The 17,807-nt window shown below is 62.5% G+C and overlaps 1 protein-coding gene across 3 annotated transcripts in view; it reads left to right on the plus strand.

Moving 5' to 3' along the window:
• The window catches only part of MAPK8IP2 (mitogen-activated protein kinase 8 interacting protein 2), a 67,086-nt gene extending 49,698 nt beyond the window's left edge, over positions 1–17,388 (plus strand). For all 3 annotated transcript variants that reach the window (XM_038413525.2, XM_038413537.2, XM_038413529.2), the window contains 5 exons: positions 3,690–3,799; positions 11,185–11,304; positions 12,342–12,412; positions 15,422–15,520; positions 16,888–17,388. In XM_038413525.2, the coding sequence (XP_038269453.1) occupies positions 3,690–3,799; positions 11,185–11,304; positions 12,342–12,412; positions 15,422–15,520; positions 16,888–16,960 (473 nt within the window). In that variant the 3' untranslated portion in view covers positions 16,961–17,388. The remainder of the gene's footprint in view (positions 1–3,689; positions 3,800–11,184; positions 11,305–12,341; positions 12,413–15,421; positions 15,521–16,887) is intronic.
• Positions 17,389–17,807: the final 419 nt, after the last annotated feature.

Raw genomic sequence — 17,807 nt, forward strand, 5'->3', positions numbered from 1 at the left:
ATATCTGTTCCCCTTTCAGGAGGCTGATTTGTCTTGCATACCCCAAGTTTCAACTCTCTAAAAAACTACTTGGTGACAAAATCAGACCTAAAAATACAGAAGTGTCACAGCCCACTATTACTGAACAATGGCTAACTTTCTCCTTTTTACCATATAATTATAAAACAAATCAATTGGAATATAAATAATGTACTTATATTTCAGTGTATAGTATATAGAGCAGTATAAACAAGTTCATTGTCTGTATGAAATTTTAGTTTGTACTGAGTTCGCTAGTGCTTTCTATGTAGCCAATTGTAAAACTAGGCAAATATCTAGATGAGTTGACGTACCCCCTAGAAGATCTCTACGTAGCCCCAGGGGGACACGTACCTCTTGTTGAGAAACATGGGTTGAAGGCACTGCTTTTAGCAGACTCTTTCAGATCACACGTTCACAGCAGTGTTCCAAATTACATATTCTTGGCTAGCTAAACCAGACTCCTGTTAGATAGAAGGGACAGGAGTAGGAGAGGAAAGAGGGGAACTGAGGAGGGGGAAGAAGAGGAATGGGAGAGGAAAGATGGGAACCATGGCGGGGGAGGAGCAGAAGCGGAAGAGGAAAGCGGGGAACCACGGCGGGGTAGAAACAGGAGCGGGAGAGGAAAGAGGGGAACCGAGGAGGGGGAAGAAGAGGAGCGGGACAGGAAAGAGGGGAACCAAGGCGTGGGAGGAACAGGAGCGGGAGAGGAAAGACGAGAACTGAGGCCTGGGAGGAACAGGAGCGGGAGAGGAAAGAGGAGAGCTGAGGTGGGGGAGGATGAGGAGCGGGAGAGGAAAGATGGCAACCGAGGCCGGGGAGGAACAGGATCGGGAGAGGAAAGAGGGGAACTCAGGCTGAGGAGGAAGAGGAGCGAGAGAGGAAAGTTGGGAGCCACGGCCGGGGAGGAACAGGATCGGGAGAGGAAAGGGGAGAACAGAGGCGGGGAAGGAAGAGGAGCTGGAGAGGAAAGAGGGGAACTCAGACTGAGGAGAAAGAGGAGCGGGAGAGGAAATATGGGAACCGTGGCCGGGGAGGAACAGGAACGGGAGAGGAAGGGAGGAACCAAGGTGGAGAAGGAACAGGAGTGGGAGAGAAGAAAGAGGGGAACTTCGGCAGGGGTGGAACAGGAGTGGGAGAGGAAAGAGGGGAACTGAGACGGGGGAGGATCAGAATCGGGAGAGGAAAAAGATGAACCAAGGGGCGGGAGGAAGAGGAGCGGGACAGGAAAGAGGGGAACCGCTGCGAGAGGAAGAGGAGCGGGACAGGAAAGAGGGGAACTGCTGCGGGAGAAGAAGAGGAGCGGGAGAGGAAAGAGGGGAACCGAGGAGGGGGAAGAAGAGGAGCGGGACAGGAAAGAGGGGAACCGAGGCGTGGGAGGAACTGGAGTGGGAGAGGAAAGAGGGGAACCACGGCGGGGGAGGAAGAGGAGCAGGAGAGGCAAGAGGAGAACTGTGGAGGGGAAGGAAGAGGAACGGGAGAGGAAAGAGGGGAACCACGGCGGGGGAGGAAGAGGAGCAGGAGAGGCAAGAGGAGAACTGTGGAGGGGAAGGAAGAGGAACGGGAGGGGAAAGAGGAGAACCGCAGCGGGGGAGGAACAGGAGTGGGAGAGGAAAGAGGAGAACCGAGGCGGGAAGGAACAGGACATGCTTTGTGGGAATGTGGAAGATGACTTCTCATGTCCCAAGCAGTGTCCAGTATTAGTCTGGAGCCAGTGACAATGCTGATGTCATCTGGGTCCTGCTCTCCAGGCCAGTCTGATGAGGCCTACTGTAAGAATCAGGATGATGGAGGTTTGGGGTCCCAGGAGATGGTGTTAGGTGCAGCCATGATTGGGAAACTTGCTGCTTCCCGTACTTTTCTGTCAGTCATCCAGCATCATGGGACCCACCAGCTCCCCCGCCCCGGTCATTTTCCCCCTCCCCCCATCTCTTTTTTTTTAAGGACCCCAGGAGCCGGTGAAGGTGGTATAGCCCCTTGTTGTTGTGTGCACCAGTTAGATCGAATTTCCAGCACACCAATTCCAGTGCCCGGATTTCCGGTCCCACACTTCTGTTGCAGCAGGCAGGATCTTAACCCAGCTCGGGAGTTCTGCCAGGAGCCCATTTTCCTTGGGCTAATTCAGTCACTCTCTTTTCTGCCCCTTTCCCCACCGACATTTGTTGTCACTGCTTAATGTGCGACATTATAAACTTACCCTCTCTCTGCAGCTGAGCTCACAGTTGGGATAAGTTTGTGCCCCATTATCACACCAGACCAAGTACAGGAGCCCTGCCCTCCCACCCGGGCACGTGGGATGCAGAGCCGGGGCTCCAGCAGGGAGTAGCCCGTGGAGAACAGACGATAGGGAAGCTGGGAGCAAAGCCTTGTGGGGTCTCTATTAGGTCCAGGCTTGTTTAGCATCTTCACTAGCCTGTTGCTGACACGTATAGATGATACTAAATCAAGTACATAAAAGGTTGTTACAAGGAGGAGGGAGAAAAATTGTTCTCCTTAACCTCTGAGGACAGGACAAGAAGCAATGGGCTTAAATTGCAGCATGGGGGGTTTAGGTTGGACATTAGGAAAATCTTCCCAACTGTCATGGCGGTTAAGCCCTGGGATAAATTGCCCAGGGAGGTTGTGGAGATTTTTAAGAGCAGGTTAGACCAACACCTGTCAGGGTTGGGCTAGATAATAGTCCTGCCAGGGGACTGGACTAGTTGACCTCGAGGTTCGTTCCAGTCCTATGATTCTAAACCAGGAGAAGTTGGGAACCCAGTGGGGCTGCGAGTGGTCAGAGCCCTGGGCAGGAACAACCCAGGAGTCAGCCCACATCCTCAGAGGGAGGAGGAAGCCAGGAGCAGGCCTGGCTGAGAGCGACTGAGGGGACAGCATAGTGGTCAGGCATTTGCTGGGGTGGCAGCAGGGGGAAAGGGCACTGCTGTTATGGGGCAGCTTTTGCAGAAGCCTTCTGTGGTGGAGCTGGGCGGGGACAGTCCCTGCCCATAGGTTTGGATGGCACCTGGGCCCTGCCCTGCTCTGGGTGGCTTCTTGCCAGAGAGAGACTGAAAAAGTGGGCGCAGCGCATAGAGGAGCAAGAGAAAATGCTCAGGGGCTGGGCGGGCCGGCTGGCGGGGGCTGATCTGTGCTCCCTCGCTGGTTCCCCTCTCTCTGAGGTCGTGTCTGCTGTGGGAGGGGATAGCGACGGGCACTGCCTTGGGTGTAGCCACTGCAGGACCCCGCAGGCTACAGGCCTTTAGGCACCCCTGTGGCTTAGGAAGACGATAGCCGTCTGCAGGTTGCTACAGGGGGGCGCGACCCCCAGGGAGGGATGGGGTGTCTCGGGTGGCGTGAGGGGTATCTAGGAGGAGTGGGCTGAAGTTCCTTGGCACTGGGAGGAGGTGGGGGTCTCTAGGGCAGGGCACTAGAGAACGTACCCAGTGGGCTCTTCCTGTCTCTGATGTGTATGCTTCTGCCAGCCGGGACGTCAGCACTCCCCAGTGCCCAGCCCATCTGCAGGCATCCTGTGACCCTGCCTCTGGCTCAGCGCATCCAATGCCTCTGGCTCCCCTCCCACTCAGCGGGGGGCTGCTGGTTGGGATAAGGCCTCAACCACCACCACCACCACCACCACCTTGATCCTTGGGTGCTGATGGTTTTCTCCAGGGCTTGCATGACTCTGTTTTCAGGTCTGAAGAGGAACCCTGGCTGGGTGGAGAGGTTCAACGTGCAGTTTCTGGGCTCTGTGGAGGTCCCATATCATCAGGGGAATGGCATCCTGTGTGCAGCCATGCAGAAGGTGAGGCAACACGCAGAGTGGGTCACTGGAGTCAAGGGACATGACTTTGTACTTCCTAGGGAATTGTTGTTATAACCCAGGAGCGCTGGGTTTGGGGGGAGGGGCCTCCTAGCCACCCCAGTCCCCGCCTGTCCCAGCAGGGGGTGCTGTGAAGAGCGGAGCAGGAGTCCTGGCTGTGGGGGGAGTCCTGGCTACCCCAGTCCCAGCCTCTCCCAGCCAGGGGCACTGGAGGGAATGGGACAGGAGCACTGGCTGTGGGGGGTGCTCCCAGCTACCCCAGTCCCAGCCGGGGGCACTGTAGGGAATGGGACAGGAGCACTGGCTGTGGGGGGTGCTCCCAGCTACCCCAGTCCCAGCCGGGGGTACTGTAGGGAACGGGGCAGGAGCCCTGGCTGTGGGGGGACTGTACTTTACAAAGCAGTGACTCTGCCAGGGGCTTACGAGTTGTGGAGGAAACCAGCTGAACGTGAGCTCTGGGGGCGCTGAAGGGTGACTAGACAGAAAATGTGAAAAATCAGGATGGGGAGAGGGAAATAGTTCCCTATAGAAAACAAGCTCCTAATATTGGGATGGTCCCGATAACATCGGGTTGTCTCGTCAGCATTGGGAGCCAAAAGCCATTGAACAAAACCACAGGCCCTGTGGGTGATGGAAGCCAGGCATTTGGTTGCTATTATTACTCCAAGCCTGCCACAGTCCAGCAGCCCGGGGCGAGCTCCCAGGCTGGTGGTGTCGCTAAGAAAGGCAGTGCAGTCCCCATCCGTACCAGCTGCAGAGTAGTGAGTCACACAGAGGTCTGACCCCCACAAGTCAGACAGTCCCGGGTGGGTGGGGCCCAGTTCTCGTGTCCACACATCGAAAGGGTGTGGAGAAACTGGAGAGGATCCAGAGAAGAACCAGGAGAATGACTAAAGAGTGAGAAACCTGTCTTAGAGGGAAAACCAACAGGGGCTCCCTCTGGTTGGCTCAACAAAGAAGGTGAAGGGGTGACTTGGTCCCAGTCTGTTTACAAGTATCTCCCTTGGGAGAAGGGTTTTGCTAGCTGACAGCTCTTTGAGTCTAGCAACGACACAACAAATCCAGTGGCTGGCAGCTTGGAGCTAGGCCCATTCAGCTGGAAATAGGGGCCCGCTTTTACCAGTGAGGACAATTAACCACTGGTGGCTCGAAGATCGGGTGGATCTGTCTCAGAGACACTCAGCCAGAAGGGTTGGGCTGGATTCAGGAAGCACGGGACAAGGGTCTGTGGTCGGTGTTACTGTGATGCAGCAGGGAGGGGGGAGTGTTGACCTGGGAATGTGGCAGGGGAGTTTCACTGGGGTGGGAGACCTGAGAGCCTGTCACCTGAGCCAGGACAGGGAGGGGGGAGGCAACACCTCTGCCCTGGGAGTGTGGACAAAAGGCTGCAGGAGGGAGCCTGCTGGGGGAGGTTTGGTTTCAGTTTGGTGCTTGGTGGTGGAACGCAGGGAACCCCAGGGCTGGGGTCTAAGCTCCCTGCTCCCCCAGAAGAACTTGACTGAGGGGTCCTGGTGGTACCCACAAGCTCTGTTTTAGACTGTGTTCCTATTGTCCAATAAACCTTCCATTTTATTGGCTGGCTGAGAGTCACAGTGAATCCCAGGAAGAGGGTGCAGGGCCCAGACTCACCCACACTCTGTGACAACTGGTAGCAGAGGTGGGATGTACTGCAGCCCGTGAACAGCGCTTCCTGCAGTAAGTGATTGGGGAACAGTAAAATGAAGAGGGATTGACGGGGACCAGGAGTGCTGAAGATTCAGAGAGAGATGGTTTCCGGGAGTGGTTAACCCCTGGGAGTGTGTGACCAGAGAGAAGGACTTTTGCAGTAACAGGGTCCCCTGGGGGATTGCAGCGAGCGGTCCCAGGGGCGGAGGAGTCTGCAGCTTGACCCTGGCAAAGAGGTGGTGACCTCAAGAAGGGCTGGCACCCTAGGGATTCTTCCTGGAAACCGTGGAAAGCTGCCCAGGCCTGCCAGTGGCCAGCAGGGAGATGTTTGCTAAACACCTTAAGAGCGACCTGGTGGAGCTGTGCAGGCAGAGGGGGCTGCACATTGGGAGATCCACCAAGGAACAGCTGATTGCCCAGTTGGAGGAGAGGGATCGCTTGAATGACCTAATCCCTGTCCCTGAGGGAAGCTGCCCGGTGGACGCAGCGTGAGCCCTGGGGCCTGACCGGGCTGGGAGGGATCAGACTGCTGCCGAGGACATCCCGAGACCCTTCCTACCTATGCCTAGGGGAGGGGTTAGGGGACCCCTGACCTCAGCAGCCAGCAGGGGATCCTTCCAGCGGAGCTCCCCATCCCTGGAGCAGAGGCAGCTGGAATGGGAAAGGGAGATGAAAATGAGGGAGCTGGAGGATCACGAGAAGCAACGTCAGCATGAGCAAGAAAAGAAGAAGAAACAGAGGCAGCATGAAGAAAAGCAGAGACAGCATGAGCTGCAGCTGGCCAGGCTGAGGAGCAGTGGGGGCCCGGCTGCGGTGAGTGAGGGGGGACCCAAGACTGCAAGGAGCTTTGATAAGTGCTTCCTGGCCCAGCGTAAGGAGGGGGAAGACATAGATAGCTTCCTGATGACCTTTGAGAATGCCTGCAAGATGCACAGGGTTGATCCTGCAGAAAGACTCCAGTTTCTCACCCCCTTACTGGACCCCAAAACCGCGGAGGTGTACAGCCGAATGAAAGGGGCAGAGGCAGGGGACTAAGAACTGTTCAAAAAGGCCCTGCTCCGTGAGTATGGGCTGACCCCCGAGATGTACCGGAAAAGGTTCCGGAGTCAGCGTAAAACGCCTGAGGTCACATACCTACAACTGGTCAACCGGATGCAGGGATATGCCCGCAAGTGGACAGCTGGGACCACGCTAAAGAGGACCTGCTTGACCTAATCATACTGGAGCAACTGTATGAACAGTGCCCTTCCGACCTGAGGCTATGATTGGTGGACAAAAAGCTAGAGAACCCACAGCATGCAGGGCAGCTGGCCGACAAGTTTATGAACAGTTGGTCAAGGGGTAGCAGGGAAGGAGTCCCAAAAGAACGGGCCCCCCATGATGCAGAGAGAGAGAGTCACCATGGGACCTTCCAGTGGGGAAATATGGAGAACCCCCTCCCAAGAGGAACGCTTGGCGTTAGGACCATCCGACCTTCTGAAGGGGACCAACATGACATAAGCTGCTATCACTGTGGCCACAGAGGCCACATACAGACCCAGTGCCCCAGGCTCAGGGACAGACTGAGCAGACCCAACCTACCCAGGGTTAACTGGGTAGGGACCCAGCTGGACAAGGGGCAGGCAGCCCAGGCAAGGGGGGCTTCCAGCTTACCACCTGCTCAGGAGGGAAGGGTATCCCAGGCCAGCTCCTCCAGAGAGCTGGATGCTCTGGACTCAGGGTTCTTGGTTTACAGGGTGGGCACGGGGCTGTCCCTGCAGAGAGAGGGCCTTGTTCCCCTGGAGGTGGATGGGAGGAAGGTCAATGGATACTGGGATACAGGCGCAGAGGAGACGCTGGCCCAGCCCGAGGTGGTGGCCCCAGATTGGGTGGTGCCCAACACCTACCTGACCCTGATGGGGGTGGGTGGGACCCCATTCAAGGTGCCTGTGGCAAGGGTACTCCTGAAATTGGAGGCTAAGGAGGGCCCCAAAGACATGGAGGTTCACCACCATTTGCCCATTGAGGTTTTGATGGGGGGGGACCTAGAGGAGTGGCCAAGCAACCCCTAGAATGCCCTGGTTGTGACCCGTAGCCAGAGCCGGTGAGGGGCACTGCGCCCCGACCTTGGGGAGGGTACCACACCGGAGGCGCAGGACCCTACCCTGGTGGGGAGGGACTGACGAGAGGCACGGCTCAGAGAGGCTGTGGCCTCAGACCCGGACAATGAGAGGGAACCGGTCCCCATCCCTTCCCCAGCTGCTGAGTTCCAGGCCGAATTGCAGAAAGATCCCTCCTTGCGAAAGCTCAGGGACCTGGTCAACCTCAGTGTGGTACGGACCATGAGGAGAGGTTGCCAGGAGAGGTTCCTGTGGGAGGAGGGGTTCCTGTACCCAGAATGGGCTCCCCCAGGGGAAGTGGAGTCCTGTGGGGTCAGGAGGCAACTGGTGGTACCCCAGAAGTATCGCCGCAAGCTCCTGTACCTGGCCCATGACATCCCCCTCTCAGGGCACCAGGGAATCCGGGCACCCAGCAGAGGCTGCTACAGAACTTTTACTGGGCTGGGGTCTTTACCACTGTCCGGCAGTATTGCCGATCCTGTGACCCCTGTCAGAGGGTGGGAAAGTCCCAGGACAAGGGGAAAGTGGCTTTGAGACCTTTGCCCATCATAGAGGAACCTTTCCAGAAGGGGGCCATGGACATAGTGGGGCCTCTCAGCAAGAGGACCTGGTTGCGGAAGAAATACATTCTGGTGGTGGTAGATTTTGCCACCCGCTACCCCGAGGCAGTGCTCTTAGCTTCCATTGAAGCAGACACCGTGGCAGATGCGCTGCTGACCATTTTCAGTCTAGTGGGGTTCCCCAAGGAAGACTTTACCAACCAAGGATCCAACTTCATGTCAGCCCTGCTCCGGTGCTTGTGGGAGAAATGTGGGGTCCGGCACAACTGGGCCTCAGCGTATCACCCCCAGTCCAATGGGCTGATGGAGAGGTTCAATGGGACGCTAAAGATGATGCTGAAAACCTTTATGAACCAGCACCCACAGGATTGGGACAAGTACTTATCTCCCCTGCTGTTTGCGTACAAGGAGGTACCCCAGGAGTCTACCGGATTTTCGCCTTTCGAACTGTTATATGGCAGGAGGGTGAGGGGCCCCCTGGACCTGATGAGAGACAAATGGGAGGGGAAGGCCACTCCCGATGCAGAGTCAGTGGTGGAGTATGTCCTGATCTTCCAAGAGAGACTTGCTGAACTTATGGGCCTGGCCAGGGAGAATCTGGCCAGAGCCCAGAGGAAGCAGAAGGTCTGGTATGACCGCACGGCGTGGGCCCGCGCCTATGCCACCGGGGATCCAGTGATGGTTCTCATCCCTGTGAGAAAAAACAAACTACAGGCTACCTGGGAAGACCTTTTCAAGGATGTCAAGCAGCTAAATGAGGTAAACTATGTGGTGGAGCTGTCGAACCGGGCGCACCACTGCCGGATGTACCATGTGAATATGATGAAGCCATATTATGCCAGAGGGAATGTGGTGCTGGCCGTGTGTGGACATTGGGAGGAGCAGGGAGATGACCCTTTAGTAGATCTATTCCCTGGGACCAGAGCTGTTTCTTCCTGGAAACAATTCCCCTCTCGAATCAGCTCACCCCTGCCCAGCAAGCTGAGATCAGAGGGGTGCTGCATCCATACCGACAGCTGTTTTCCAACCAGCCTGGACGCACGAATCTGACTGTCCACCGGGTGCAGACAGGGTTGCACTCACCAATAAGATGCTCCCCCTTCTGAGTCACAGGGAAAACTGCTCAGGACCTGGAAAGAGAGGTCAGGGACATGCTGGCTTTGGGGGTGATCCAGCCATCTGCCAGCCCTTGGGCCTCACTGGTGGTGCTGGTCCCCGAAAAGGACGGGTCGATCCGGTTCTGTGCGGACTATCTGAAGCTCAATGCCATCACTGTATCTGATGCCTACCCCATGCCCAGGCCTGACGGGCTCCTAAACAAATTGGGAGGCGCTCAATACCTTACCACCATGGACCTTACAAAGGGCTACTGGCAAGTGCGGCTGGATGCAGATGCCCGGCTGAAATCGGCCTTTATCACCCCTCTGGGGCTCTGAGTTCCTGACCCTGCCTTTTGGCCTCAAGGAAGCGCCGGCCACCTTCCAGCGCCTGGTGGATCAGCTACTGAGGGGGATGGAGAGTTTTGCTGTGGTGTATATTGATGACATCTGTGTCTTTAGCCAGACCTGGGAGGACCACGTGTCCCAGGTTAGAGAAGTGCTGGACCGACTCCAGGAGGCTGGGCTGACTGTAAAAGCGGAGAAGTGCAAGGTGGGGATGGCTGAAGGATCTTACCTTGGCCATCGGGTGGGGAGCGGTCACCTAAAGCCGGAACCAGTTAAGGTGGAGGTGATCCGAGACTGGCCCGCTCCCCACACCAAAAAGCAGATCCAAGCCTTTATTGGTTTGGCAGGATATTACCGAAGGTTTGTGTCCCGCTTTAGCGCCATAGCCACCGAGCTATGCAAGAAGAGGAAGCCAGACAAGGTGGTCTGGACCTAGCAGTGCCAGGAGGCTTTACAGGCACTGAAGGAGGCTTTGGTCAGTGGCCCAGTTCTGGCAAACCCAGACTTTGACAAGCCCTTTATGGTGTTCACCGACACCTCAGACACGGGACTGGGGGTGGTGTTAATGCAGGAGGATGAAAAGGGGGAGAGACACCCCATCGTGTACCTGAGGAAGACGTTGCTACCCCGGGAGCAACAGTGCGTGGCCATCGAGAAGGAGCGCCTGGCCATGGTGTGGGCCCTCAAGGAGCTAGAGCCAGATCTCTTCAGGCGACGCTTCACCGTGTGCACCGACCACTCTCCCCTGACCTGGCTGCACCAGATGAAAGGAGCCAACGCCAAACTCCTGAGGTGGAGCCTGCTCCTGCAGGATTAGGACATGGACGTGGTCCACGTGAAGGGAAGTGCCAACATGAAAGCGGATGCGTTGTGCCGGAGAGGGGACCCTGAACTTCCCCAGGTCACTGGTCAGAGTGACCCTGCTCAGTTCAGTCTCGAAGGGGGGAGAGATGTGACGCAGCAGGGAGGGGGGAGTGTTGCCCTGGGAATATGGCAGGGAAGTTTCACTGGGGATGGGAGACCTGAGAGCCTGTCACCTGAGCCGGGAGGGGGAGGTAACCTCTGCCCTGGGAATGTGGACAAAGGCTGCAGGAGGGAGCCTGCTGTGGGGGGTTTGGTTTCAGTTTGGGGCTGGGTGGTGGAACGCAGGGAACCCCAGGGCTGGGGTCTGAGCTCCCTGCCCCCCAAAAGGACTTGACTGAGGGGTCCTGGTTGTACCCCCAAGCTCTGTTTTAGACTGTGTTCCTATTGTCCAATAAACCTTCTGTTTTACTGGCTGGCTGAGAGTCACAGTGAATCTCAGGAAGAGGGGTGCAGGGCCCGGACTCCCCCCACTCCGTGACAGTTACCCAGGGGATCAGAATAAGTTTCTGACTTTAGCAGCACTGCAGGGAGCGGGGCAGGAGTGCTAGCCCCGGGGGAGCTTCTGGCAACTCCTGTCCTGCCTGGCTGCCGGGGGCACTGGACAGTGGGAAGCGTGCCTGCAGAAGGTGGGTCCAGTGCATGCGGCCATCTCAGCTGTTCCTGACTAGCAGCTTGTTTCCATTGCTCCAGCCTGGCCCCTTCCTCCCACTTACACTCTCCTTGTGCATTTCCAGATCGCCACCACCAGGAAGCTGACGGTGCATTTGCGCCCACCAGCCACTTGTGACCTGGAGATAATGCTGCAGGGCATCAAGCTGATCCTGACCGTGAATGAGTACAGCCGGGACGAGGAGGTGAGGGTGGGTGGGGAGCTCTGGGCTGGGGCGGGGGTGGGGGGCGGCCCTTGGCCGGATGATTGGCTGCAAACACCTAGAAGATAATAAGGTGATAAGTAACAGTCAGCATGGATTTGTCAAGAACAAATGATCTCACACCAACCTGATAGCTTTCTTTGACAGGGTAACAAGCCTTGTGGAGAGGGGGGAAGCGGTAGACGTGGTATTATTTGACTTTGGTAACGCTTTTCATACTGTCTCGCATGACCTTCTCGTAAACAAAATAGGGAAATGCAACCTACATGGAGCTACTCTAAGGTGGGTTGAAAAACCATTCCCAGAGAGTAGTTATCAGTGGTTCACAGTCAAGCTGGAAGGGCATAATGAGTGGGGTCCTGCAGGGATCAGTTCTGGGTCTGGTTCTGTTCAATATCTTCATCAATGATTTAGATAATGGCATACAGAGTACACTGATAAAGTTTGTGGATGATGCCAAGCTGGGAGGGGTTGCAAGTGCTTTGAGGGATAGGATTAAAATTCAAACAGATCTGGACAAACTGGAGAAATGGTCTGAAGCGTGGCAAGGGGTGCCCATGGCCTCATGCAGGAAGTGCAAAAGGATCAGACCAAGTTGCAGGTACAGGAGATTTGGCCCCAGCTGAAGCCAGGCCAGAGGCAGGATCTGGAGTGACAGTGACACAGGCCAAACCCTTGTCCCCATGTCTGGCAGAAGAGGGCTTTGTTGTAGGGCCCGGCCCAAGATGGAGATACGGGGCCTGGCCCAAGGTGGAGAGAGTGGGGGGCCAGGCCCGAGGCTGACAGATGGGGGCTCGGCCCGAGCGGGAGACACCAAGGAGCCAGAGGGGGTCATGTGTCAGACAGGGGATGAAAGCAGGAGAGTTAGACACACACCGAATAAAGCTAAAGCTGGTACAATGGGGGAAGAGACGCTGTGATGAGGGCGTGGGGGTCTGACAGACAGACGGACGGGGCGCCCTGTCACTAGAGGGGGGCGGCAGGGCTCAGATCGTTTCTGACTGCTGCATCCTTTTCAGTTGGAGCGATGCAGCCACTTCTTCCAGATGAAGAACATCTCCTTCTGTGGCTGCCACCCCAGGAACAGCTGGTGAGAGGCCCCCGCCCGGCAGGGAAAGGGGCAAACCAGGAGCGCAGCACAGCAGCTGGTTACCCAGGGTCAGGGCTCTGGAGGTGGCCTCCAGCCCAACACACTCAACCTACCCTGCCCTGCCCAGCCTGTGCCCTCCAGAGCCCCCCCGTCCTCTTCCCCGCCCAGCCTGTGCCATCGGGAGCCCCCCACCTCTCCCCGCCCAGCCTGTGCCCTCCAGAGCCCCCCTGTCCTCTTCCCCACCCAGCCTGTGCCCTCGGGAGCCCCCCACCTCTCCCCGCCCAGCCTGTGCCCTCCTGAGCCCCCCCACCTCTGCCCCGCCCAGCCTGTGCCCTCCGGAGCCCCCCCACCTCTGCGCCGCCCAGCCTGTGCCCTCCGGAGCCCCCCACCTCTCCCTGCCCGGCCTGTGCCCTTGGGAGCCCCCCCACCTCTGCCCCGCCGAGCCTGTGCCCTCAGGAGCCCCCCACCTCTGCCCCGCCCAGCCTGTGCCCTCGGGAGCCCCCCCGTCCTCTTCCCCGCCCAGCCTGTGCCATCGGGAGCCCCCCACCTCTCCCCGCCCAGCCTGTGCCCTCCGGAGCCCCCCCACCTCTGCCCCGCCCAGCCTGTGCCCTCGGGAGCCCCCCCCACCTCTGCCCCGCCCAGCCTGTGCCTCCGGAGCCCCCCACCTCTCCCTGCCCTGCCCCCAGAGCCCCCACCTCTGCCCCGCCCAGCCTGTGCCCTCGGGAGCCCCCCCACTTCTGCCCCACCAAGCCTGTGCCCTCGGGAGCCCCCCCACCTCTGCCCCGCCCAGCCTGTGCCCTCCGAGCCCCCCCACCTCTGCCCCGCCCAGCCTGTGCCCTCGGGAGCCCCCCACCTCTGCCCCGCCCAGCCTGTGCCCTCCGGAGCCCCCCCACCTCTGCCCCGTCCAGCCTGTGCCCTCGGAGCCCCCCCCACCTCTGCCCCGCCCAGCCTGTGCCCTCCGGAGCCCCCCCACCTCGTGCCTTCCGGAGCTCCCCCCCCTCTGCCCCGCCCAGCCTGTGCCCTCCGGAGCCCCCCCACCTCTGCCCCGCCCAGCCAGTGCCCTCCAGAGCCCCCCCACCTCTGCCCCGCCCAGCCTCTGCCCTCGGGAGCCCCGCACCTCTGCCCCGCCCAGCCTGTGCCCTCGGGAGCCCCCCCCACCTCTGCCCCGCCCAGCCTGTGCCCTCGGGAGCCCCCCACCTCTGCCCCACCCAGCCTCTGCCCTCGGGAGCCCCCCCCTCTGCCCCGCCCAGCCTGTGCCCTCGGGAGCCCCCCACCTCTGCCCCGCCCAGCCTGTGCCCTCCAGAGCCCCCCACCTCTGCCCCGTCCAGCCTGTGCCCTCGGGAGCCCCCCCACCTCTGCCCCGTCCAGCCTCTGCCCTCGGGAGCCCCCCCCACCTCTGCCCCGCCCAGCCTCTGCCCTCGGGAGCCCCCCCCACCTCTGCCCCGCCCAGCCTGTGCCCTCGGGAGCCCCCCACCTCTGCCCCGCCCAGCCTGTGCCCTCGGGAGCCCCCCCCCGCTCCCCGCCCAGCCTGTGCCCTCGGGAGCCCCCCCACCTCTCCCCGCCCAGCCTGTGCCCTCCGGAGCCCCCCACCTCTGCCCCGCCCAGCCTGTGCCCTCGGGAGCCCCCCCCACCTCTGCCCCGCCCAGCCTTTGCCCTCAGGAGACCCCCACCTCTGCCCCGCCCAGCCTGTGCCCTCGGGAGCCCCCCCCCTCTCCCCGCCCAGCCTGTGCCCTTGCGAGCCCCCCACCTCTGCCCCGCCCAGCCTGTGCCCTCGGGAGCCCCCCCACCTCTCCCCGCCCAGCCTGTGCCCTTGGGAGCCCCCCACCTCTGCCCCGCCCAGCCTGTGCCCTCGGGAGCCCCCCCACCTCTGCCCCGCCCAGCCTGTGCCCTCGGGAGCCCCCCCACCTCTGCCCCGCCCAGCCTGTGCCCTCACGAGCCCCCCACCTCTGCCCCGCCCAGCCTCTGCCCTCGGGAGCCCCCCCACCTCTGCCCCGCCCAGCCTGTGCCCTCGGGAGCCCCCCCACCTCTGCCCCGCCCAGCCTGTGCCCTCGGGAGCCCCCCCCACCTCTCCCCGCCCAGCCTGTGCCCTCGGGAGCCCCCCCCACCTCTGCCCCGCCCAGCCTGTGCCCTCGCGAGCCCCCCACCTCTGCCCCGCCCAGCCTCTGCCCTCGGGAGCCCCCCCCCCTCTGCCCACCCAGCCTCTGCCCTTGGGAGCCCCCCACCTCTCCCCGCCCAGCCTGTGCCCTCCGGAGCCCCCCACCTCTGCCCCGCCCAGCCTGTGCCCTCGGGAGCCCCCCCCACCTCTCCCCGCCCAGCCTGTGCCCTCCGGAGCCCCCCCACCTCTGCCCCGCCCAGCCTCTGCCCTCGGGAGCCCCTCCCACCTCTGCCCCGCCCAGCCTCTGCCCTCTGGAGCCCCCCACCTCTGCCCCGCCCAGCCTCTGCCCTCTGGAGCCCCCCACCTCTGCCCCGCCCAGCCGGTGCCCTCGGGAGCCCCCCACCTCTCCCCGCCCAGCCTGTGCCCTCCGGAGCCCCCCCACCTCTGCCCCGCCCAGCCTGTGCCCTCGGGAGCCCCCCCCACCGCTCCCCGCCCAGCCTGTGCCCTCCGGAGCCCCCCCACCTCTGCCCCGCCCAGCCTGTGCTCTCGGGAGCCCCCCCCACCTCTCCCCGCCCAGCCTGTGCCCTCCGGAGCCCCCCCACCTCTGCCCCGCCCAGCCTGTGCCCTCGGGAGCCTCTCTCCCCAATGTGCTGAGATGCGGGGGAATCACATCTCTGAGCCATGGCAATAGTTTACTGCAGTTGCTTCAGCTCCTGAATCTTGTCTGCTGTTGTGCAAAACTGGGGTGCAAGGGGGGCTTTGCGGATCATAGGGGTATTCTCCAGCCCCTCTCCTGACTTCCCCACAGCCCCATGGGGCAGCACTGGGCTCGTGGGGTCTGATCGCCTCCTAGCAAGCAGGCAGGCCCAGGTGCCTCGCTGGGGCTCAGCTCTGACCCTCCCTTTGTGCTGCAGTTACTTCGGGTTCATCACCAAACACCCCGTGCTCAGCCGCTTTGCCTGCCACGTCTTCGTCTCCCAGGAGTCCATGCGGCATGTCGCCGAGTGTGTCGGGTGAGCTGGGGTGGAGGCCTGCAGGAAGGGAGGGCTGGGAGCTGAGCTACAGAGGGAGCAGGGGGAACTTGGGAGCTGGAGTTATGGGACCCCAGGGTTTGCCCTGGCCCATAGCTGGCCTGCGGCGTGGCCCCTCCCCCACGGGGGTTTGCCCCGGCCCGTGGTTGGCCTGCGGCGTGGCCCCTCCCCCACAGGGATATGCCCTGGCCCGTGGCTGGCCTGCGGCGTGGCCCCTCCCCCACGGGGGATTGCCCCGGCCCGTGGCTGGCCTGCGGCGTGGCCCCTCCCCCACGGGGGTTTGCCCCGGCCCGTGGTTCGCCTGCGGCGTGGCCCCTCCCCCACAGGGATTTGCCCCGGCCCGTGGCTGGCCTGCAGCGTGGCCCCTCCCCCACGGGGGTTTGCCCCGGCCCGTGGCTGGCCTGCGGCGTGGCCCCTCCCCCACGGGGGTTTGTCCCGGCCCGTGGCTGGCCTGCGGCGTGGCCCCTCCCCCACGGGGGTTTGCCCCGGCCCGTGGTTGGCCTGTGGCGTGGCCCCTCCCCCCACGGGGATTTGCCCCGGCCCGTGGCTGGCCTGCGGCGTGGCCCCTCCCCCACGGGGGTTTGCCCCGGCCCGTGGCTGGCCTGCGGCGTGGCCCCTCCCCCACGGGGGTTTGCCCCGGCCCGTGGCTAGCCTGCGGCGTGGCCCCTCCCCCACGGGGGTTTGCCCCGGCCCGTGGCTGGCCTGCGGCATGGCCCCTCCCCCACGGGGGTTTGCCCCGGCCCGTGGCTGGCCTGCGACGTGGCCCCTCCCCCACGGGGATTTGCCCCGGCCCGTGGCTGGCCTGCGGCGTGGCCCCTCCCCCACGGGGGTTTGTCCCGGCCCGTGGCTGGCCTGCGGCGTGGCCCCTCCCCCACGGGGGTTTGCCCCGGCCCGTGGTTGGCCTGCGGCGTGGCCCCTCCCCCACGGGGATTTGCCCCGGCCCGTGGCTGGCCTGCGGCATGGCCCCTCCCCCACGGGGGTTTGCCCCGGCCCATGGTTGGCCTGCGGCGTGGCCCCCCCCACGGGGATTTGCACCGGCCTGTGGTTGGCCTGCGGCGTGGCCCCTCCCCCACGGGGGTTTGTCCTGGCCCGTGGCTGGCCTGCGGCGTGGCCCCTCCCCCACGGGGGTTTGTCCCGGCCCGTGGCTGGCCTGCGGCGTGGCCCCTCCCCCACGGGGGTTTGCCCCGGCCCGTGGTTGGCCTGCAGCGTGGCCCCTCCCCCACGGGGATTTGCCCCGGCCCGTGGCTGGCCTGCGACGTGGCCCCTCCCCCACGGGGATTTGCCCCGGCCCGTGGAGCATGTGCTGTCTGCCCCCCCTGCCCCCGCTCACCATGTCCCTTGCCTTGCAGCCGGGCGTTTCAGGAATATTACCAGGAGCACCTGGAGTATGCCTGCCCCACAGAGGACATTTACCTGGAGTAAGGACACGAGTCACTGCGGCTCCTGCTTCTGCCCCCCATCTAGCCCCACAGATGGCCAGAGACTCTGACCCCACAACCAGCCGGCTTGGACCCTCCTGCACATGCTGCGGCCCCCGCCCCCCGCACAGACTTGCTGCACATCCTCACTGCTTCTCTCTGGGGGCCCGGAGAGCCGGCTGCTCCTCCCTGAGCCAGGGCTGGAGGGCAGGCCCGTCCCAGGCAGGCGGGGCAGGCGTTGGCGGGGGGAACCCAGCCCTGGCAGACCCCTTCCCCGGTGGCTGATGGGCGCGGAGCCCAGGGGGCCTGAGGAGAGACTGCGCCTGCAGGGGCACCTGCCTCAATGACCAACGCTAAGGCATGGAGGGCACAAGGGCTGGGCCGGGCAGCTGCACCCTGCAGCAGGCTCCCCGGGGAGGGGCTGGCGGGGGAGGGAGAGAGCACAGGAATGGGGGAGGGGCCGGCGGGGGCAGAGGGAGGGCGCAGGGAGTGGGGGAGGGGCCGGCGGGGGCAGAGGGAGGGCGCAGGGAGTGGGGGAGGGGCCGGCGGGGGCAGAGGGAGGGCGCAGGGAGTGGGGGGAGGGGCCGGCGGGGGCAGAGGGAGGGCGCAGGGAGTGGGGGGAGGGGCCGGCGGGGCAGGTGGAGGGCACAGGGAGTGGGGGAGGGGCCGGCGGGGGCAGAAGGAGGGCGCAGGGAGTGGGGGAGGGGCCGGCGGGGGCAGGTGGAGGGCGCAGGGAGTGGGGGGAGGGGCCGGCGGGGGCAGGTGGAGGGTGCAGGGAGAGGGGGAGGGGCCGGCGGGGGCAGAGGGAGGGCGCAGGGAGTGTGGGAGGGGCCGGCGGGGCAGAGGGAGGG

This window comes from Dermochelys coriacea, chromosome 1, assembly GCF_009764565.3.
Source record: "Dermochelys coriacea isolate rDerCor1 chromosome 1, rDerCor1.pri.v4, whole genome shotgun sequence".
NCBI classification, from domain to species: Eukaryota; Metazoa; Chordata; order Testudines; family Dermochelyidae; genus Dermochelys; species Dermochelys coriacea.